Genomic DNA, 23,318 nt, shown 5'->3' with positions numbered 1-23,318 from the left:
GCAGCAGCCATGTCAGGCAAAGAGCCACACGTGCTTGAGGTCACTGAGCCATCTCTCCACTCCGGCTCCTGCTTTCAGATTATCTAATTTATTAATAATTTTCTTGCTGTCTAGTGTCTTTTGCCTTCTGCTTAAAGGATTTTTTTCCATTGCATGGCTATCAAGGTAATTCCATATTATACATACAAGACCCACTGTTTTACATTTTCAGTTTTTAAAACTTGTGCTGCTTGTTTGTTGAGACAGGGACTCTCTATGAAGCTCATGTTGACCTTGAATTCATTACACGGCCTTTGCCTATGGCTCTCTCCACAGTCCTGAGGGCTGGAGTGACAGGAATTCGTCACCGCTTGGCTGTTAGTTGCCTGTTTGTTGCTGTGATGTAAGGATGCTAGAGGAGCAGCGCAGCACCTTAGGATGCTAGGCAGGTACTGCACTACAGAGCCGCATCCTCCGCCTCCCTTACCTTTCATATCTGCATGAAATATAAAGCCACAAAAATAGGTATTTTGGATCCACAAAATAAATCCCACATGGATTTACTTTTTTCAAAAGTGGATGTCCACAAAGTATTTATTTAAAATGCCATTATTGGCCAGGTATGGTGGCACATTTAATGGTATGGGTACCTTTAATCCCAGAGCTGATGGATCTCTGTGAGTTAAACACCAGGCTGGTCTACATAGTGAGTTCCAGGATAGCCAGAGCCATACATTGAGGTCTCACACAAAGCCATTGTAAAATTCCATCTCTGATAAAAATCAAGTATCCATATACAAGTAGCTTAATTCTGGATTCTCTATTGCATTAGCTACCCTTGAATTAATCATTTTAATTGCTGTAACATTACACTAAATCTTGACATCTATAGAGCAAGCCCCACTGTGGTGTTAAGTCCTTTTTTTTTTTTTTTTTTTTTTTTTTTTTTGGTTTTTTTCTAGACAGGGTTTCTCTGTGTGGCCCTGGCTGTCCTGGAACTCACTCTGTAGACCAGGCTGACCTTGAGCTCAGAAATCCACCTGCCTCTGCCTCCCAAGTGCTGGGATTAAAGGTGTGCACCACCACTGCCTGGCTGTTCTCTAGCCATTTACCTATGAAGTTTAGAATCAATCAAGGCTAGGTAGATGTACTGCCTAGTTATATGTCACCTTGATACAAGCTAGAGTTATCAGAGATGTGATGATGGTTTGAATATGCTAGGCCCAGGGAGTAGCACTGTTAGGCAAGGCCGTTTTGGAGGAAGTGTGTCATTGTGGGAGTGGGCTTTAAGACCCTCATCTTAGCTCCCTGGAAGTCAGTCTCCTAGTTGCCTTCAGAACAAGAGGTAGAACACTCAGCTCCTCCAATGCCATGGCTGCCTAGAGACTGCTGTGCTTCCCACTATAATGATAGTGGACCGATCCTCTGAACCTGTAAGCCAGCCCCAATTAAATGTTGTCCTTTATAAGAGTTACCGTGGTCATCGTGTCTGTTCACAGCAATGAAACCCTAACTAGGACAAGAGATGAGAGAGCCTTAATCGAGAAAATGTCTCCATAAGACCAGGCTGTAGGCAAGCCTGTAGGACATTCTCTAAAATAGTGATTGATGGGGCCCAGCCCATTGTGGGTGGTGTTATCCCTGGGTTGGTGATCCTGGAGTTTATAAGAAAGTAGGCTGAGTAAGTCATGAGGAGCAAGTCAATAAGCAGCACTCTTCTACAGCTTCTGTAGGTCTCTGCTCACTTGAGTTCCTGTCCCAACTTCCTTTGCTGAACTGTGATGTGGAAGCAGCAGCTGAATAAACTGTTTCTTCCCCAAATTTTTTGGGTCATAGTGTTTCCTCACAGCAACGATAACTCTAAGACAAGTTGGTACCAGGATAGTGGGGTATTGCTATGACAGACCTGACCGTGTGTTTGGGAGAACTGTGGAAGGACTGGTCCTTCAAGTTTCAGAGGGAAGCAAAGACTCTACTGGGCCTTTTGTGTGATGAATCTGTGATATTTGGTCAGCTGGGACTGAAGCATAAGCTGTGATTAATAAGAAACCAGAACCACTAAAGTAAAACCTTTGTCTTAAATGAAACAGTTGATGCTTGTTAGCTGGAGCTGAGACATTAGTGGTGATTAAGAAGAGATGAGCATCACTGAGGTGCCATCTTCTAGGAAGTGTTTCCTGAGAGCTAGCACACAGCTGAGCTCCAGAGGCAACCAAGGTTGTATCTCTTGCTCACAACTGAACTTGGCAGTGTAAGAGTCACTCAGGTGGTACTGGTTTTGAAGGCATGAAAGGGTCATAGAAAACACCTGAGGCTTGGCACTCAGTAAAGATGCAGCCTCAGTGTTAGTTGAAGGCCCAGGATTGAAGAGGCCATGAAGAGAGCCTAGGAGAGGTTATTGATGATCATGCAGCCCAATTGCCAAGGAAGAGCCCATAGTAATAGAGATGCCTATACCATGTGCTGGACACCCAGAAGCAGCAGTGGAGTAGAGCATGCCCAAGCTCAGAAGACAAACTGTGCTGCAGAGTATGGAGCCAGAGAAGTAAGCCAAGCTCTTTGGAGGATTCCAGAAGATTGTATAAATTCCAGATGCCAGGCATTGGATTATTTATATTGTTAGTTTGGTTTTGCTTAGTTCAGATTGTGACTGTGCACTGGTTTCTCCCTCTTGAAGTGAGAAGATATTTAATATAATTTTGGTTTTTTTCCAGGAGCTCACAGGTGAAATAATTTGAACTTTTAAAAGATATTTTGGATTTTTAGGGAGATTAGATATTTCAAAAAGCCTGAAGTTTTACTGTATTTAAATTTGTAAGGACTGTGGGATTTTTAAAGTTGTTTAGGTTTTATATTGATATTAATATTAGTGTGTCAACTTGGGGATGTATGAGAAGGTTCTAGCTGAAAAGCGATGTTTGTATGTTAAGTTGACACGAAGTCAGTTGTCCTGATTAGTTTTATGTCACCTGACATGAGCTAGAATCATCAGAGAGAGGAAACCTCACCTGAGAAAATGCTTCCTAAGACCAGGCTGTAGACAGGTCTGTAGGGCATTGTCTTAACTAATAATCCAGGGGCAGGGTCCAGCCTACTGTGAGTGGTGCTATCCCTGGGCTGGTGGTCCTGGGTTTTATAAGAAAGCAGGACCAGGAAGCCTGAGGGAGCAAGCCAGTAAGCAGTAAGGCCCTGGCTCCTTCCTACCTCCTGGTTCCTTTCCTGACTTCCTTCGAGGATGAACTATGAGGTGTAACGTACGCTGACTAAACCTTTCCTTTCCAAGTTGCTTTGGTCCTGGTGCTTCCTCAAAGCAGCAGTAGTCCTAAGTCAGGGGTGCGTTTGTTCCTCCCCAGCTCTTTGCCCTTGAATTTGTCAATGTGGTTAAATGCACATTCTCCTCTGTTTCACTTTCCTTCATCCCATTCTTCCTATAACTTAAAAGTTATATAACAAACTATTTTCTTTCAGCTGAACGGAGTTTATTACATACTGAAGCATAATATAATGCTAAAGGCCGGGGCTACAGCTCAGAACACTGGCTTATCATGTAGGAGGCACTGGGTTTGATCAGAATTTACAGCCCCTGTACATTTTGGATGTATTCATCCCAGCATTGTTTTTATATTCCACTATTACTAGTGCATGCTTTGCTTGTTCATGTACAAGAGTCTCTGGCTACATTGTCTGTGCATGCACTCTCTGCATCTCCTCTTCATTCCTTCCTGTGTTTCTAAACTTCTTTCTAGGATTTTCCTTCTGCTTAAATACTACCCTTTAAATTTTCATTTAGTATACATTTACTGCTAATTTTCTTAGTAAAAACTTTGAGGGTTGGTGAGGTATCTACAAATATTTATTTTGCCTTTCTTGTTTTCACATTTTGCTGCTTGTAGGATTCTGGAGGACTGGATGACAGTGCTCATACCTCAGTGTGTTACCCCAGCCCTGCTCTGCTCTTTCCATGAAGAACCTGCCTTTCAGCGGCTCCTCTAGGGATGAGCCCCATTTGGACAGCTGTATTCAGATCCGTCTTCCATCTTGAGGACCGCTACAAGAGGCTAGAAGTTGTTCTTAGTGTCCGTCATGCTCTGCTAAGGGCTTCCTCAGGCACAGCTTCAGTGTCTTCGCAGTTCTTGAACTTACTTTAATGTGGACCTTGCAAAGACTGTCTTCCTCACTTTCTCTGGTACTCCAGGCACACATGTGCTGGGCTGTGCAGTGCGTGTTCTGAGTCTCTTAGCCGGCTTGTGCTCCCTTCTCACCACACTTCAGTTTTGCTCTGACCTACCTCCCAGGTCACTTAGTCCGTGTCTCGCTGTGTCAAACTTGCTAATTTGTCATTTTATTTTTCAATGCTATAATTTCACTTTTGATGCTTTATCAAATATGCTACATTCCTTCTTTTATTTCACAATTCTCTACCAACATTTTTAACCCTGTCTTTTAATTTCTTAAACAAATTAAGCCAGGGATGGTGGTATACACCTTTAATCCCAGGGCTCAGAAGGCTGAGGCAGATGGATCTCTGTGATGTTTCAAGCCAGCCTAGTTCACATAGTGAGTTCCAAGCCAGCCAATCTGCCAAAAAAACCAAACCAAACCAAAAAACAAAAACAAAAACAAATTAAGGGTTTTGCTTTAAGTTTGACTTGACAAAGCCAATGTCTGTGAGCTATAGAGGGTCTGTATTTAACTTCTGCTGCTTTGGAAAATTCTTTGTTGTTTGTGACAGTAACATTATGTATCTTGGGAATGCCCAGAACTTCTATATCCCTTACACATACAGTCACTTGTTCCCACCTCCTAAGTGCTGTAATTAATGTTGTATGACCCCATGCTTGGCTGAAACTTTTTAAACTCTTATTTCTGTTGTTGTTATTGGACTCATGCATGCCTGCATATGTGTACCAGGGAGGCCTGCATATGTGTACCAGGGAGGATCATGCCACAGGGTGAACACAGTGGGCAGAGACTAATAGTGACTCTATGGAGTTGGTGCTCCTCTTCTGTGTTTCTGTGAGGTCTGATGTCAAAGCGAGGATGTGTGAGGCCTGTATAGTGAGTCCCTTTACTCCTAAGCTATCCTGCCGGCCCTGCTCTGGGACCCTCATTCTTCCTCATTCTGCTGTTAGCTCCCCACATGCCTGCTTATTTTTGCTTGTCAGTCATGCACTGTATTTCACAGACTGCTTATTGAGATCCTGTATGCTTTTATTTCACAGATATCTTTCTACCAGGGACTAGTTCATGCCAAAGGCTGAGACAATGAAGAGAGACAGCACATCTCCTCCTGACTCACCCTCTGAGAGACCAAAGAGCAGACACTTACAACCATATACACCCTCCTTGGAAACCTAATCCCTTTTTTTTTTTAAGTTTAGTACACAAGTTATAAAATACACAAGGTTATAAAAATCACTCTGTAGGCCAGGCTGGCCTCGAACTCAGAAATCTATCTGCTTCTGCCTCCCAAGTGCTGGAATTAAAGGCATGTGCCACCACGGCCCAGCTAAAAATTACTCTTAACCATTTTTTACCCACTCCTTTAAAATTCATGAATGATCTCAAGTTATGGTCTCACTAACTTGCCTGCCTGCATTTCTGACCTTTTCAATTCTCACCTTGTAATTCTTTACTAGTTTGTCTACTTTCAGGTAGATTTAAAACTATTCATAAAACTTTTAGTTTTTGTTGTTGTTGTTGTTGTTGTTGTTGTGTTTTAAGGCAAGGTTTTTCTCTGTGTAGCCTTGGTTGTCCTGGAACTCTGCAGACCAGGCTGGCCTCAAACTTAAAAGATCCACCTGCCTCTGCCTCCCCAGTGCTGGGATTAAGGATGTGTACTGCCACCAACCAACTTCAAAAAACATTTTGTCCAGCTTTTCTAGTTGTCTTAACAGGCAGGGCTGAAGTAGCAATCCTTAGAATGTATTACTTTTTAAAAACCCAAATTTTCAGACAGTGGATGGGCTCAGTGGGTAGGGGTGCTTGCCAAAAAGCTGGACGAAGTTAGAGCCCTGACCCCACCCGGTGAAAAGAAAGAAGCAAGTGCACACTGTGCAGCCCGTCTGTGCAGGTCACAGACAACGTGTGACACTAGTTTTCTTCTGCACATGAGTCCTAGGTGGGGCTCAGGTCATCGGCTCCCTCAGCAAGGGCCTTTAGCAGCTGAGCTATCTCACAAGCCCAAGAAGGTTTTCTTAACACATGTCATAGTTTACAACCATTTCAACTTCATTTAGATTTGCATATAAGCTTAATTAAATCCATTTTTACATATTTTACTTTCCATAAGTTCTTTTATAAATTCCTCTCAGATTTCCTTAAAAGGACTGGCCCCATTCAACAATCTCCTATCCAGAAGAGGAACTCACAGGCTATTCTTCATGTTTACAGTCTTCCAGGAGAATCTAATAATAAATGTTTGGGAATCCCCGCTAGACTCCCAATGGGAGCTATGTGCTCGCCACCGTACAACACTTTATGAAATAGTTAAGTGAATTACATAGGCCTGCAAAGACTATGAACTAGAGGTCTTTGATCATGTGATACCATATTCCAAAAGTTCCCATATCCTCAGACTAGTTAGAGCCTACCTTTCAGATCAAATCACTCACAACACATTAGAAGCACTTGGCTACAAATTGGTTTAAACTTAATTCTTCTAAAGGAAACAAATTCATTCATCCTGATAGAAATCAGGAAAAAAAAGCACTTAGCTACACATATAACCAGTGTTACTATCTATACTAAGACACAATACAAAGATCTCTTACATATCAAACAGGAAGCAAAACATGCCTATGATCCAGTAGAAAAACTAGTAATATATGAACTTACATTCATGAAACAGAAAATAACATGGTCAACAGACATAAGAAAAATGCAATTATTAATCATCATAAAAGTATAAATTACAGCTCAGTGATAAGCACTTGTGTAGCTTACACCATGTCTGGGTTCTAGCAGCAGCACTGTGTGTGTGTAAACTGCAACAAGAAAATAATACTAGAAAAAGCATTGTGAACTATGCAGCACACACCGAGATACAGAGTAACATATCCTTTAAAAGGCTGTCTGTATCAGATTAAGCTTTAAATACTGATACATTTGCAGTTTCTAGACATTTAACCTATAAAAATAAACAAGTAGGAAAAACAAAAACAAACAAACAAACAAAAACAAGTAGACATTGCTTTCAGAGTTCCTAATACTGCATTACTTTCTTCCACAGCATGCATCAGTAAGTAGCTGCATTGTGTTTATTTCTTATTTGTCTTCCTTATAGCACAATGTAAGTTTATTAAGAAGAAAGGCATAAACAGTATTTGGCACACATCAGGCATATAACAAAGACTGGCTGTTGATAGAATGGGCAGTGACTTAACCATACAAATTCAAACTGTTAGCAGGGTTTTGTTTGGTTTTCAAGACAGAGCTTCTTTGTGTAGCTCTGGAACTTACTCTGTAGACTAGGGCTAGCTTTGAACTCACAGAGATCTACCTGCCTCTGCCTCCGGAATTCTATGATTAAATGTGTGTGCTTCCACTGTCTGGTGACAAACTGTAGCAGTTTTAAAAGCTAAAGTTGTAGGGGAAAATATAATATCCAGCAGCATCTATAATATTGGTTAGTACAGTGGTTGATGACCATGGACAACTATGTAACCATGAAAAACTAGACTACAAAGGAAAACAAGAAATAGATATGAAGACATGATAGCATGTCATCTCATTTTTGTAAATGACAAAAATGAGAAGGAAAAATATCTATGTAAAGATAAAGACAGTTTACACACAGGCATTAATGGCAGATATCTGAGATGGCCAAACAACAGTGACTGTTTTCTTCCTATTTATGGTTTCCTATAGTTATCAAACTTTTTTTTTTTTACAATGAACATAATTCTTTTCTAGTAAGACCAAAACAACACTCAAAATAAATGAAATCCCAATCAGAACCCATCAGTTTCTATTTGAGTAAGAAGTTTACCTTCCTCATCTTCTAAGGTCATTTCTTCATCCGAGCATATGTTGAGAATATTGACCAGCATCTCTGTGACTAAGTAACAAATAACACAGTGTGTACACAGTTAATAGGACACTTCTGTATATGCATAAATTAAAATACTTTAAGTAAACACAAACAACTTATCATAATATAACTAGCTATGAAAATAGGACCAAAGGTAGACCATAAGGTTCAGAGAGAACAATTTGTCCATACTTGTCCTGGTCAGATAAGAATCTGGAGTCTATCACAGAACTACTTGAGTTTATTAGATACCTTTGGCTCAGGTATGCATATAAAAATTTCTTCCCATTTTACAAAGAAATCACAACAGGCCTACATCCAACAGGCTTGTTTTATATCTGTTCTGCTTGCTTTTGGATCTGTTTTGTCTGTGTGGCTCAGCTGTGTAACTGTTTTATGTTGTACTGCTTACTTGTGCAGTTGTGCACATAAAACTCTAAGACAAATTCAGTCTAAATTCTGTTAGTACTGACTATTCATAGAAGAAATAGGATAGTGGCCATATTACTTTAAGATCTTCATCATAAAAGACAGTTGCTTTGAATTGAATTTCAGATAAAGAAAAACCATAATAGACTAACATTTATGAACAGATTAATGTCATTTAAAAAAATCTCTGTTAGGGTTCAGTGGCTCAAGGTGTTCCTATGTAAACCTGGTGACCTGAGCTCAGTCCCTGAAGCTCAGGTAAGGTGAAAGGAGAGAACCAACTCCACAAAGTTGTTCTCGGCCTCTCCACAAACACACCACGGTGTGCTAGCCCTGCCCAACACTGCACACATATACAAGGAAGTCAATAGTTTTATAAGTAAAAGTTTTAAAAATCTTTGAGAAAAACAAACAAATTTGGCACACATTTCTGATAAACTCCTGGAATATAAAGGTGTCTCGTAGGAGAGAGCTAGTGTCCAGATGCACACAGGGATTCTCTTACCTTTTTCTCCAACAAAAGGCAAAGACCATGTGAAAACATCCATGAAGTTTGGGAGCCAGTAGGGGTGTGGAGAACAGTTGAACTGCCTGATGTTCATGACATTGTTTTCATATTTCAACACTGCGGCTAAAAAGTAAAAACACAAGACACGTGGGAACAGAGCACAACAGCATAGCAGCTTTGTGCTTCGTCCCTCGGAACCAACCACAATGACTTTTCAATGATTTTCCATTTGCAAATTCAGGACAGCCTGACAAGTTTAAAGAATTTTACAGGGTTCATTCTCTTGGGGATTAATTAACACAGGGAACAAAGTCACCTGGGGAGTTCACATCATAAAAACACAGGGCACTGCTCTGAAACACCAAGGGTTTGCCGTGTACTAGCTACTGAAGAAACTTCAGATTCGACACAGAAAAACTCCCTGTAATTTCCATTTACTGGCCAAACAGTTACAATCACAACTTCTAAGGTCAAATAGCAATATCACCCATCAATGGACAGAGACTCCTTAGCTAAAGCTTTTTATAAACACTCCAAGAATTTATCAACTTACAGTGCAACAAATGGCAAAATAAGTTATAATTAATGTTTAATGGTAGAATGTAGAATCTTCTCAGTCAATTAAAAAATATTTCTTCTATTCTTAGCATTCTGAGTGTCTATAAACAGTTAATAGTAACCAGGTCACACAAGTGCATACCTACTGATTTTCTGTATACTTTTTTTAAAAGGAGCTCTGGCAAAGCTTTATTAAATAAAACCTTTCCTTGTTTACTGTGTTCTGGCTGCTTCAGATAATATCAGCTTCACCTGGGTCAATAATACCCAGCATGCATCTCTGTAGTATTTTCTGCATACTGTGCCCAATTCAGTATTATTGCCACTTTTGTGATGGGCACCAGGTTTGGCCACCCTGGCACAGTATTTCAGATCTCCTCAAGCAGCTTTTGTTGAAGATAAGCAGTCTTGCTTGGCTCTGCCTGCTCAACCTCAGGGTCTGCATCTCAGCATGTGCTTTCCACTTTTTATAACAAACTGGAGCCCAGAGCTGACAAACGCCAGAAACCTGTGACTATGGGTGACACAGGGTTTCTGTGTACCCTGGCTGTCCTGGAACTTGTTCTATAGACCAGGCTGGCCTCAGACTCACAAAGATCCTCCTGCCTCTGCCTCCCAAGTGCTGGGATCAGAGACCTGTGCCACCACTGGCTTGCTAGAGACTTTTGTGTCTCTGCAGCCACCAACTTCCTGCCTTAGGTGAGGGACAGCCCCCAACCAAGAGCAAGTACTGAGGGGCTGGGGAAAGGGCTTCTTTATATTTTCAAAGTTTCTTATTCAGTATCATGTTATTACTTGTACTATTTATTCAATTACTCTTTTTTGTTTAGTCAGGGTTTTTTTGTTGTTGTTTTGAGACAATCTGTCTGTCTCTCTGTCTGTCTCTATCTCTGTCTCTCTCTCCTCTTTCTCCCCAACCCCCAAGAGCTCTTGCTGTCTGGAATTCACTGGTCTTGAACTCAAGCAATCCACTTGCCTCCTGCCTCCCAAGTTCTGGGATTACTACACTGGCTTTCTTTCAATTATTCTTACAGAGACATGAAACATAATTCTCTAGAAATGACAGACCAAGGTCACATTGGGTTCCTGTTTCTTTGCTGTGGGATGGACTAGTATTCTAAACTTTGTTACTAATGGTCTAAAATGTATATGGCAGACTCCTACAAAGCATACAGAAACAGGGTTTCTGGTTGTTGACAGCCTAGCTTGACCTGACATGTGCACCTCCATTATTTTTATGCTGTGTGCATTTTATGTAGCTGAAGTGACTATATCAATAATTCTCCCACTCACAGCAAAAAGAAGTTAGTCTCAACAGCAGATGATTAAAAATGGAAGCTTAAGAAACTTTTGGAGTATGTTCCCAGGGGATAAGAGGGTGGGGAGACAAAAATAAGAATAAAAATCCCAATTTAAGGATGTTTTAGGTCATCAGGGAACAAAGATACAACTTGGGTACCAATGAGCCTAAAAATCTTTCCAAGAAGCTCATCTTGCAGAGCACTGCCTAACATGTATGAGGCCTGGCATCACATACATCAGACATGGCGCCTGCCTGTAATTCCAGTATTCTGGAATGGAACCAGGAGGATTAGAATTTCATGGCCATCGTAGGCAACAAAGCAAATTCAAAGGCCACCTGGCCGAGGTCTCAAAAAACAAAGAAAACAACCTACAGGAAAAGCAGCCACAGGAGGAAGAAGGTGTGAGAGTTCTTCTTAGAACTAAAGAGGCATTTGTAAACTGCTGGGTGGTCATGCTACATGTCTTTAACCCCAGCACTTGGAAGTTAGCAGCAGCAGCAGCTTTCTGTGAGTCTGAGGCCAGCCTGGTCTACATAGTAATCTCCAGTACAGCCAGACATGCATAGAGAAACTGTGTCTCAAAAAATACATATAAAACAAAAGAAAATAAAGGTATTTCTTGGTAAGGTGTTAGCAAATGTGCATGTGAGTGCAGGTCTCAGCTAAGCATACTGTGAGCCCCCAGGCTTTCCACAGATGATCTCAATAGTGGCACTAAAAGGGAGAAGGAAGAGTGTGCCTCACAAAATGAGGCATGGGGCACAAGTATCCTTGAGGATGCTTAATAACAAAGTATGTATACTTGATAAGAAAGGAAACTAGAAAAAAACCCAAGCTGCTAATACATGTGAAATAATAGTGAAAAGAAATAAAAACAGAGGAGGTGCAGAGCAGGTAGGACAGTCAGGATTAGAGAACAGCCTGGAGCAGTCAGCAGAGCTAAGGTCAGGGGAGAATGGATGTGCTTTTAAACAGTGAATGACCAGGGCTGGGAGTGGAGCTCAGTGCTGAATAGCTCCTAGCAATAGTAAGGCTATAGGTTCTAACAGAGCACAAGATTAAAAAGAGAAAAGACAAACCACTGAAGGACAATCTCAGATTTTTAAAAACAATTTATTTTTAATATTATGCACATTGCTGTTTTGCTTGTATGTATGTGTGAAGGTGTTGGATCCTCTGAAACTAGAGTTACAGGCAGTTGTATGCTCCCATGTAAGTGTGGGAATTGAACCCAGGCCCTGTAAAAGAGTAGCCAGTGTTCTTAAACACTGAGCCATCTCTCCAGCTCTCTGTCTCAGATTTAAATGAAACAAAACAGGGGCAGTGGTGGCTCACGCCTTTAACCCCAGTACTTAGGAGGCAGAGGCAGGTAGATCTCCAAGTTTGAGGCCAGTCTGGTCTACAGAGTAATTTCCAAGACAATCAGGGCTACACAGAGACACCCTGTCTCCAAACAAACAAACAAGCCACCTAATGGAGAACCAGATAAGATGGTAGATGTCTAAATCCCAGCACTGGGGAGGCCAAAGCAGGATGGTGAGTTTGAAGCTGGTTTGGGTTGCACAGTGAGACCCCATTTTTAAATACTAAACAAATACGCTCCCAAAGAGCCCAGTCTCTTAGGAAACGAAGGCCAAGCAGCAGCTTACATTCTAAATGTATTGACCTTTTTTCCAACAAGACCTCCTCTTCATCTAGGTATGGCAGTGCATACCTGTAACCCTGTCACTTGAGAGATGAAGCATGAGGACCCCAAGGTCAAAGCCAGTCTGCATTACATAGCAAAACCTTGAACAAAGGAGCAGTAGGGTGAGAGAGAGATGGAGATGGCAGGATCTTGTGGAGCTGGTGCAGAGCAGAGTAAGATACCAGAGACTGCAGCTAAGGCCTTTCCCATGCTAACGCATGCTTTACTACAAAGCCACATCCCTTACCCAAGACCTTATCTGACTGAAATTTTGTACTTAAAAATAGGTGTTCTGGAGATAGCCCAGGGGAGAGTGCCTGCTTCACAAACACAATGTTCTGGGTTCGATCCACAGAACCAAAAACTAAAAATAAGTAAATGAACACAATAATAAAATAAAACACAAAATTAAGGTAGAGCTCAGTTGCTAGCAATTCACACTCAGACACTGCTGGCTTCTTTACCTTTATTGTTATAGACGTCTAGGTAATTAGGGGCAGAGAAAATCGTGATAAGTGATGGAAAGCCGGTTGCCTGGTTCTTCCTGTACATTCGGTACCTGGGAAAAGAGATGTGAGCTCAGGCATCTTTACACTAAAAGTAAAGCCTCTGCAGGAATACGAGGGTCGAAATGCAACCTACCCAGCATCCTGGGCTTCATGGGCTCTGATTATTGATAATAAGCTGTTGTTCTGTAAAAATTCACAAACTGCAGGGTAACTGAAAAAGAAAACGAGAAAACCTAAATATGGAATTATAGCAATTATGTTTCAATAGGAAGAAACAGAAAAGCCAATCTGAGAGTTGTTTTAAGATTACAGATACTACGGACTATGCAATTTCTTAAGATTTACTTTATACCTGTGAGAATTTTGCCTGCGTTTATGTACGTGTACCATTTGAGGGCCTAGTTCCCACAGAGGCCAAGGAGGGCAGCCCATCCCATGGGTCTGGAGTTACAGACAATTAGGAACCACCACGAGTGCTGGGAACTGAACCTAGGTGTTAGAGCAATTAGAGTGATAATGTTTTCTTTACCCTGACTAGCTTCCAAATAAATGAGACAGAGACTATAAGATTTGTTTAATCATGCTTTACAGCACAATAGCTGGACAATATTAATCTATTTTAATCCTCTAAAATAATCTGGCTACCTCCCAGTCAAAATCCCCAAGATACTTCCCTGCATTTTAGTACCGCCCTGGCCCTCTCTGCTCCAGGTGTGTTCTCAAAGTCTCCTCCGCCCTCTCCTGTCAGTGAATCCTACTTCCGATTTCCCTTCCTCCGCAACCCCCCCCCCCCAGCTGGCTTTGGAAGTCCAGCCCCATTCTCTCAGCTCACGAGAGAGCATTGGCTGATCAGCTTTTATTGACAAACCAGAGAATAAATAAGGAGCAACACATCTCAGAGGCTGGAGATTCTTAGGATAAGCATTACAATGCCATGTCAGGATTGCTACCTGACTTGGAGGCTGAGAAATCAGCATTTGAAATATACGGATAATGTTCAAACAGTGCACAATGACATTATGCCTACACCCAGGACCTCTGGAAGAGCAGCCAGTGCTCTTATCCGCTGAGCCCTCTCTCCATGTTTCCAGCCCTACCACTGAACTTTTATTAAAAGCTCAGGAACCAGCTCCTCCCTCCCCACCTCCCTCCTCAGAGCCATCTCCCTTCCTAAACCCAGGCCTCCAGTCTCTGTCCCTGAGGGTCCTTGGGGGGCGGGGAGCAGGTTTGATGAGTAACCCCTCCCTCCAGGCTCCAGAGGAAGAAGCCTCTATATCTGTTTGTCGGGTACATTATATTCAATTTCTAGATTAAAAAAAAAAAAAGTTCAGAAACCAATGATTTCTATTTCACACTACTATCAAACCTGAAGACTCCTTAGAATAGAAACAGTTTCTCCATCTTTTAATTTATTTTACCTTAACACTAATATCAGAATCAAGTTTTCTTTTGGTATTTTGATATGAAAATGTATCCCAACTTCATGTCTGCATGTATGAGTATACAGCAAGTGCTACAAAATTGGTGCATGGTTTTCTTAAATCATCAAACCTTTAAAAAAAATTAAAAGAATCTACTTATAACTTTGTATGTAATATCAATAGCAAAGTAATACTATGCACGGTTATCTCAGGAGTAGATATAAATATTATAGACCACCATACTCTAATGATATCTACATATACACCTAAAATGGTCTTTTTAAAAAAACTTTTCTGGATGACAAACAGGAAGAACTAGAGAATAAAAAATTATCACGAGAGTTTGTAGCTGTTACTTACTTATCTTTTAAAAAGTATTTTTCTTGACTTGGGATATAACTGAGCTGGAATACTGCTTGTGTAGCATACAGATTCCTGGGTTCAAGCCCGGTATACTTTATTCTAGGAATACTGCACATGTAAGCCCAGGACTTGGGAGGCGAAGACAGAAGAATCAGATGTTCCAGGCTGTATTCCCTACACAGTAAGTCTGAGGCCAGCCTGGGATGCATGGGAGCACTGTGCTCAATGGAAAACTGTATAAGTTTATTTTATATATAAACTTATTTATATATAAAATTATTTATAAAATGTATAATTTTAAGATCACCTGTATATGACATTATCATGATTTCAGAACAGGAAGTCTCCTCTTGACCGGCATAGGAACAATGAATGATTTATCAGCCATTCATAGACTGAAGCAGTTTTGAGAAGGCCCTAGGAATGAGGTAGGAGGCAGTGCAGTGGAATCCTGGTAAAGCCCACAACCAAGAATTCATGCCATGAGACATTGTTCCTAGGTTTTGTGTGTGGTTTAAGATTCCTAGGAGCCTCTGGTCATATTTCCATCAACCACTTAAGTGTTTCAGATGTTTTCCTCTATAATGACATTTTATGTAAATGTATTAACTGAATCATTAACGCAGAACTCATGGCCAGGAACACAACTCACTCTTGACAAATCTATAAGTTACATTACAGCCTGCTTGTGCTCACGGACACTGGATTTGCTTGATACCATTATCAACACTGAAAAAGACTGCTGATAAAAAAAAGTGCAAAAACAGAAACAAAACTGCAAGACTGGGCTTGGGGATGGCTCAGAGATTAAGAGCAGTTGCTGCTTTTGTGGAAGATCTGGGGTTGGTTCTTAGCACCGACATCCATAATTCCAGTTCCAGGGGGTCTGATGCTCTCTTCTGGTCTCCATGGATACCAGGAAGGCACATGGTACCGAAACATACACGTGAGCAAAACACTCCTACACATAAAACAAAAAAGAAAAAAGACTAAAAACAAAAGTCAGCACGTGACTTCGAACACAATGGCTGCAAGCCCGAGTTTGGGCTGGCTCAGGCGCCTGTTCTGCTAAGTGTGACCATGGGTGTTGCAAGAGCTCTGAGGACCGGCTGGGCTGCAGTGAACTCAGGTGAGTATGGGGAGAGCTGCAGGCCAAGTGTTAGGAGGAGGATTTCTGGGTGGAAGACCTGTGTTGTAAGAGATGTTGGCAGGTAACCACAGGAACTGCAACCAATGACATTCGGCCAGTAATGCTAAGTCCTTAAGCAACGTCATACGAGGGAAAAGTTAAATTGTTTCAGTAAATAAATCACTAGAAAGATAGACGGCAGAGCAGAATTTAAAATGATTATTTTTAAAAAATTTAGAGGCAAATTAAGGCTTCTTTTATACATATGTATCATTTAATTACTGTATTATCTTAACCAATTAGCGAGGTTTTTAAAGAACTAAATAAATGTATTATTTGTCATGATAAAACACTGGAGTTAAAATTAGTTTAGATTTCAAATGTCTCTATTTTCTCTACTCTTTTTTTTTTTTTTTTTTTTTTTTGCTTGGTAAATCATACCAAGAGCTCACATGTGAGCTTTAGGACAATGACTTCCAGGAAAAGTCCTAGGCTTAAATCAGTGCTCTGGGTTTTGTTTGTTTGTTGTTTTTGTTTTTTGTTTTTTTTGTCAATTGCAGAAGTTCCAAAAGCTGGGAGCAAGCCAGTAAGCAGCGGCCCCATGGCTGCTCCACCAGCCGCCTCCAGGTTCCAGCCTGGTCCAGTTTCTCTGTAGACTTCCTCCAATGATGGACTGTGATCTGGATAAGCCAATGAACCCTTTTCCTCCCCAACTTGCTTTTCAGTCATAGTGTTTTGTCACAGCAACAGTAACCCTAAGAGAGTCGGCCTGGCTGGTTTGGCACCCACTATGTAGAAGAGGCTGGCCTTGGACTCACATTGAGCAGCCTGCCTCTGTTTCTCAAATACTGGGATTAAAGGTGTCCACCATGCCTACTCAGCATCTAGTTTTTTTCTTAATGGAAATTTTATATACAAATATATAGGGGGGGGGAGGAGGAGAAGGGATCAGAGACATGCTCAGTGCTAAAGAGTACTTCCTGTTCTTGCAGAGGACCCAGGTTTGGTTTGCAGATCCTGCAGATGGTTCATAATCATCCATAACTCCCAGTTTCAAGGAATCCGATGTCCACTTTTGGTCTCCACAAGCATCAGGCACACATGTAGTTTACACACACACACACACACACATACACACACACACACACACACACACACACACACACACAGGCAAAGTACCTACCCACATAAAAATAAGGGGCTGGAGAGATGGCTCAGTGATTAAGAGCACTGACTGCTCTTCCAGAGGTCCTGAGTTCAATTCCCAGCAACCACAGGGTGGCTCACAACCATCTGTAATGGGATCCAATGCCCTCTTCTAGTGTGTCTGAAAACAGCTACAGTGTACTCATCATATATATATAAAATAAATAAAATCTTTAAATAAATAAATAAATCAGATCTTTAGGAAGTATCTAGATGATATCTAGAAACAAATGTTTTGGGTTTTTTGGGGTGTTTTTTTGGTTGTTTTTGTTTTGGGTTGGTTGGGTTTTTTTGTTTTTTTTTTTTTTTTTTTTTGTTTTTTGGGGGGGTTGTTTTTGTTTTGTTTTGTTTTTGGATTTGTTTTTTTTTTTTCAAGACAGGATTTTTCTGTATAACTGTGGCTATCCTGGAACTCACTCTGTAGACCAGGCTGGCCTCGAACTCAGAAATCCGCCTGCCTCTGCCTCCCAGAGTTCTGGGATTACAGGCGTGCACCACCACCGCCCAGCCATTTAGAGCTTATAACAATGAGATATTAGGAGAGGTTTCAACTGTGTTCGCTAATCTGTACGTCTTATGATCTCATGTCTAAGAACATATTAAGACTTTTCTGCTATTAAGGAATTGCCCAGGATGTGTAAGGTCCTGGGTTTGTGCTCCAACACCAAAATGAAAGGAAGGGGAGAAGGAAAGAGGAGAGAGAAAAAAGGGAAACAAGAGCACAGAGAATGAAGACATCTCTACTACATGTTTGAGACCTAAGCCATTAAAAATTTCACAAAACCAGGAGTGGTGGCAAGATTAATTTCATAAAACCAGGGTCTGAGAGATGGTTCAGTGGTCAAGAACACTTAGTCCTCTTATAGAGGACCCCAGTTCAATTCCCAGCACCACACGGTGGCGCCATAATCCCAGCTCTGGTGGATATAACACCCTCCTCTAGCTGAAGAGGGCACTAGGCACACACTCAGTACAGAGACATGCTGATACCACATTCACACAGAAAAAAGTTTTTTTATTTAAAAAAGAATAATTCCATTAAATGGATCACAGTGGGCTGGAACATTGCTCTTCTTGTAGAGGACCCACGTTCAGTTCCCAGCACCCACACTGGTGAGTCACAACCACCTATGTTTCCGGCTCCAGAGGATCTTATGTCTCTAGCCTCTCTGTGTGCACCTGCACTCATATGCACAGACACATATGTAATTAATGAAAAACTTAAAAACTGAAATCAACCCCAATTTGTTTCACTGATTTCTCAGCTTACCTGAAGAAGTAGGAGCAGCCGCGTACTGTGTTGTGGGTATAGTGCTCCAGCGTCTTCTCACTGCCATAATCCTCTAAGGGATCAGACCAAAGCAGGTCACACACTGGCCCAAAAGCAGGAGGCTCAGCAAACCTATCTAACTAGAAGACATACAAGGGCCAAAGAAGAGAAAAAAATCAGGAAAGTAAAAGGCTTTTGGAAGCAGCAGATCAAAAGTCCCCTTCTCACTACAGAAAAGCACTGCAGATGAGGCAGTGAGCCCCACAGATGGCTCCTTGAAAAAATGAGAGTTCAGCAATAAATGTGTACAAGTATCTTATCTCTGTTCCTATAGAAAAGGGCCTCTCCTTCACGCTAATCCAGTGCAGCATTCATTTAACTCGAACATGAAACCAGCCACCACCAAACATTCTGAAGACTAAAGTTAGCTCTAGTTCTCTATGGGAAGCAGAAGCTACAGGAAAGTGAGCCCGGCAGGCATCCTGTATACCGCTCACTTCAATCCAATGGAGATGGTCTCATTTGTAAATGGCCTTTTATTCTTTCCATTCTATGCAGTAGTGACATTTTAATATTTGTCATTAACTTTCTTTTTTAGTTACTGCTGCTTTAATTAAAAAAAAAAAACGCACACACACAAAAATCAAAGAATACAAATAATTGTTTTTGAACACACCAGAACATCTGAGAGTCAAGAAGAGGGCTTCTGCTGAGAGGGGAGCTTTTTACTACAGTGGAACATAATTTAAAGTTTTAAAGCTGGGCATGGTGGCACAATCCAACAATGAAACCATTTTAGTGGATGAGGCAGAACTGTCTTGAGTTCAAGACTAGCCAGGGATTTGCAGAGAAACCTTGTTTAAAATATACAAATATGTTTTTTAAAGTTTCAGAGTTATACTATAAGAATAGAATGCTTTTAGATATTAAGATTTAATTTTAAGGCCAAGCGGTGGTGGTGCATACTTTTAATCCTAGTACTCAGAGGCAGAGGCAGGTAGATCTCTCAGAGTTCAAGGCCATCCAACTAGTCTATAGAGTGAATTCCAGGACAGCCAGAGCTACAGAGAGAAACCCTGTTTCAAAAAACAAAACAAAACAAAAAAACAGAGTCTCTGTACCAAACAGAGACTTTAATTTTTAAAAAGAGAAAAAAGGACTATGATTTTCCCAGCGTTAGTAACAGCTCTCTGACAATGGCAAGAGCACCAGTCAGTTCTGTTTTTCTAACTCTGACTGTATTTTCATTTAACCTCAGCAATCACTATATGTTATATAGATATTCATTGGCTGGGATAAAGAACAAAAAATGTAACAGTATACTCTATGAAAATAGTAAAAGGTTACTTACTTTCCTAATGTCCTCTAAAGAAGTGATTTCAGGAGACATGCCTCCATGTACACAGAGAAACTGCTGGTTTAGGAGGGCAGCAAGAGGCAGACAGTCGAAAGTGTGCATGCACGCGTCGTACACCAGTTCTGAGTACTTGATCCGACCTACCCAAAGAGGACAAAGTCAGGGGTGAACAGTGCCATTCTGAAGAGACGGACTAACCCGGTGAGACCAGCTCAGAAGCTACTGGTTACATCAAGTCTGAAGACCCTGTCCCAGAGAAGATGTCCTTTTAGAGTTGCACACAGGGCTAGCCGAGCAACCTTCCCTTTCTAAAGATAAGTGTGACCTTAGGTTAACTTTCTAGCTCTGTTGCCCTGGAAACTTCATAAGGCAGCTGGCCACCCATGTCTTCTTACTAGTTAGCATCATTTACCTGGAGGAAGGTTGTGGCTTAGGCTCCTGAGGGTGCTTTTAGGATCCTCAAATTCTGCTACTAAAGCATTTATGAACAATGCTGCTTTGGTGATCCCTGGGGCTTCTAAGGCAGAGCATATCCCAACCCTACCCCTTGTGGAACTGTCTCCACAGAACTGAAAACTATTTCCGTATCAAAAACCTTTTTTTTCATTTTTTTCTGTTTTTAAAAGAGATTTATTATCTTTATGTATATGAGTATTTTGCCTGCGTGTATATTCATGCACTGAGCACATGCCTGGCGAGTTAGCCAGAAGAGCACAGGATTCCCTGGAACTGGAGTTCAGAAGAGTTGTGAGCTGTCATGTGGGTGCTAGGAACTGAACCTGGGTCCTCTCTGCAAGAGCAGCTCTTAGCCACTGTCATTTCTCCAGCCCTTACTTTTCGGCTCATTAAAAAAAATGTGTAAATAAATTATTACTACTCTAGTGTATGTAAACACTGCTTTGCATTTTTGAATTTATTTTTTTATTTGTGTATGTATGTATGCCTACCTAAGTTATATGCACTATGTATGTGCAGTGCCCTCAGAGGCCAGAGGCAGCACTAGAGCCCCTGGACGGGGAGTGACAGACATTTGGGAGGCACCCAGTGTGATATGGGTGCTGGGAACTTAACGTAGGTGTCCCCGAATACAGCAGCTTACAATTCTCCTTCAATCCTGTTCTAGGGACTCCAGTTCTCTTAACCTCTGAGCCATGTCTCCAGCTCCTGCATTTTATATTTTGATGTGGTTGTCAAGTTGGAACTATGGTATAAGGAAACACTCCCAAGTGGGCAGATTGTAGCTTTGCCACAATTCTCCAGGGAAAAAAAGACATGAAGTAAAAGGTAAGAACTCTAAAGATGGGGTTTTGGGGTGTTTTGTTTTGTTTTAAAGAAAGCATTTTCCTTCTTGGTGTTATGGTGTGGTTATGAATTGAATGTATCTCTCAAGGGATGTGTAGGTTTCAGTGTGGGATGTTACCAGATAGTGTAGAACCTTTAAGAAGAGAAACCTTAACAGGTGGCACCTAGTGGGCGGTCACTGGGGGCTCTGCCCTCAGAAGGAAGAGATGTTATGAGACCCTCAGCAGTTCTTCCATGAGGGCTCTTCTCTAATCTTTGGCCTGTGTGTGCTCATTTGTTCTCTCTCTCTCTTCTCTCTCTCTCTCTCTCTCTCTCTCTCTCTCTCTCTCTCTCTCTCTCATGTATTCTCCCAACATGAAGTCATGAAGTCCTCATCAGCTCAAAATCAATGCTGGTACCATACCCTGAAACCTCCAAAACTATAAGCTAAACAAAGCTCTTTTCTTTATAAGGTTCCCAGCTTCAGGTCTTTTGTTAGAGTAATAAAAAAACCTGATGACACAGTTGGCCTTGGGTTCCAAAGTCAAGTTGGGCCTTTAGAGTGAATGCTGTAGAGAAAACTAGACAGTAGACATGCAGGCAACCCTACAGTCTAGTGAATTCCTTCTCTTCCAAGACCCTGTGAAGATTAGGCCACCTACAAGGGAGCAGAGCTGTCGCCAGCAAACTATTATCTTGATAGTAGTGATTGTGTTTGTTCTCTTCTTATACTCTGTGAACTTCTAGGGAGAAGCACACTGCAGAGTCAAAGCCTGGTATTGGCTTTAGGGAATAAAGTGAAAGCTAACGAATCTTAATGTGGACCAAGTGCAGGATCCAGGCTGTGGGGAAGACTAGAGGTCCCTAAAGGAAACTGTAAACTGGAGCCATGCATGGTGACACACACCTTTAATCCCAGCACTCAGATGCAGAGGCAGGTGAGTTTGAGGCCAGCCTGGTCTACAAAGTGAGTTCTGGGATAGCTATGGCTACACAGAAAAAAAAAAAAACACCATTGCCAACAAACAAACAAACAAAGGAAAGTATAAACAAAGGTGAGAAGGCGTCCCACGCTTGACAATCCAGACCTTCTCTTTGTGGCTGATACTGAGGGACTGGGGTTTGGGTTTAATGGAATCTGTGGGCCCTTTTCACACTGGCAGAGGCAGTTAAGACCGTGTATTTAATAGCATATGTAACTTTGACATGAGCTCATGCAGAGTTGCACTTCCTTACAGTAACAGCCTCACTTTGCTATTTCAAAAGTAGATCCAGTTGTGAGTATAACATCTGTTCAAAATAAAAGCAAACAAAAAATCTTTAATATATAGTCAGTGTTAGATGTTTCCTCCTAAAAACCCAAAGGTAGAATCACCCTTGTTACCAATGTCAATAGAAATTCCTTTATAAGAGTCCTAACCTTGAAATTAAGAGTCTATGTGGCATTCTACTTCATGGCCCATGCCACCATCTAGTGTGCCTTTCATCCTAACAATGACTCAGAAAAAGTCCTTAGCTTACTTCCAAACAGATGCCAGATCTGGGGAGAGACAGCAAGTATGCACAGAGTACCGAGCCATTCTGTAAACCAAAACAGGAGGACAAAAGCCAAATCAGGTGAAAAGAAATCCACGGTACATCGGTATGTGAGCAAACAGGCAGCCCTGTCACCTCCCCCGAGAGACTAGACTGGACACAGTAACTAACTATGGTCCTATTTCACCATATTGTTCCTAATTGTCTCTGATAAGTACATATCTCTAAGTGTATAGCAAGAACGCATATGTAGAGTGGCCACAGTATACATAGGTGAGCTAAATGCCTGAGCTGGCTCAGTGGTCAGATAAATGACCTGTAACCTAACTCTCTTAGTTTGGTCCTTAGATTGTTAGCTTTCTAGCTTGGAATCCTGGGCAAATGCTCCCACTCCATGTGTTTTCACAACTGTATAATGGAATGATAATCCTTGTAAGTCACGATGCTGTGAGGATAGAAGTGAATGCATACCTGGCACACACTGGTTTAACTATGTGTTAACTGATCATTTCACAGAATCCCTATGAGGTAGGTACATTCCTATGTTCATTTAAAAGATGAGGAAGGCAACTGGAGAGGTAATTCAGCTGTTAAGAGCACTGTCTGCTTTACCATAGAACCAGAGTTCAATCCTCAAAACCCCTACGACAGCTCACAACTGTCATAACTGTCTTTAACTCTAGGTTAATGAAACAGCTCTAGGGTTAGATGCCATTTCAAAAAAAATAAACTTAGGTCTAATCTTACAT

At 41.4% G+C, this 23,318-nt stretch overlaps 1 protein-coding gene across 3 annotated transcripts in view; it reads right to left on the bottom strand.

Moving 5' to 3' along the window:
• Window positions 1-23,318, bottom strand: part of Ppp3cc (protein phosphatase 3 catalytic subunit gamma) — a 68,370-nt gene that overhangs the window by 10,491 nt on the left and 34,561 nt on the right. For all 3 annotated transcript variants that reach the window (XM_052191017.1, XM_052191018.1, XM_052191019.1), the window contains exons 5-10: window positions 19,747-19,892; window positions 18,396-18,535; window positions 13,140-13,217; window positions 12,962-13,056; window positions 8,946-9,071; window positions 7,970-8,038 (exon numbers count right to left, since the gene is read on the bottom strand). In XM_052191017.1, the coding sequence (XP_052046977.1) occupies window positions 7,970-8,038; window positions 8,946-9,071; window positions 12,962-13,056; window positions 13,140-13,217; window positions 18,396-18,535; window positions 19,747-19,892 (654 nt within the window). The remainder of the gene's footprint in view (window positions 1-7,969; window positions 8,039-8,945; window positions 9,072-12,961; window positions 13,057-13,139; window positions 13,218-18,395; window positions 18,536-19,746; window positions 19,893-23,318) is intronic.

Source organism: Apodemus sylvaticus, chromosome 8, assembly GCF_947179515.1.
Source record: "Apodemus sylvaticus chromosome 8, mApoSyl1.1, whole genome shotgun sequence".
In the NCBI taxonomy this organism is placed as follows: domain Eukaryota; kingdom Metazoa; phylum Chordata; class Mammalia; order Rodentia; family Muridae; genus Apodemus; species Apodemus sylvaticus.
Note: the sequence above shows the minus strand (reverse complement) of the source record. Positions and strands in the feature narration are given on the sequence as shown.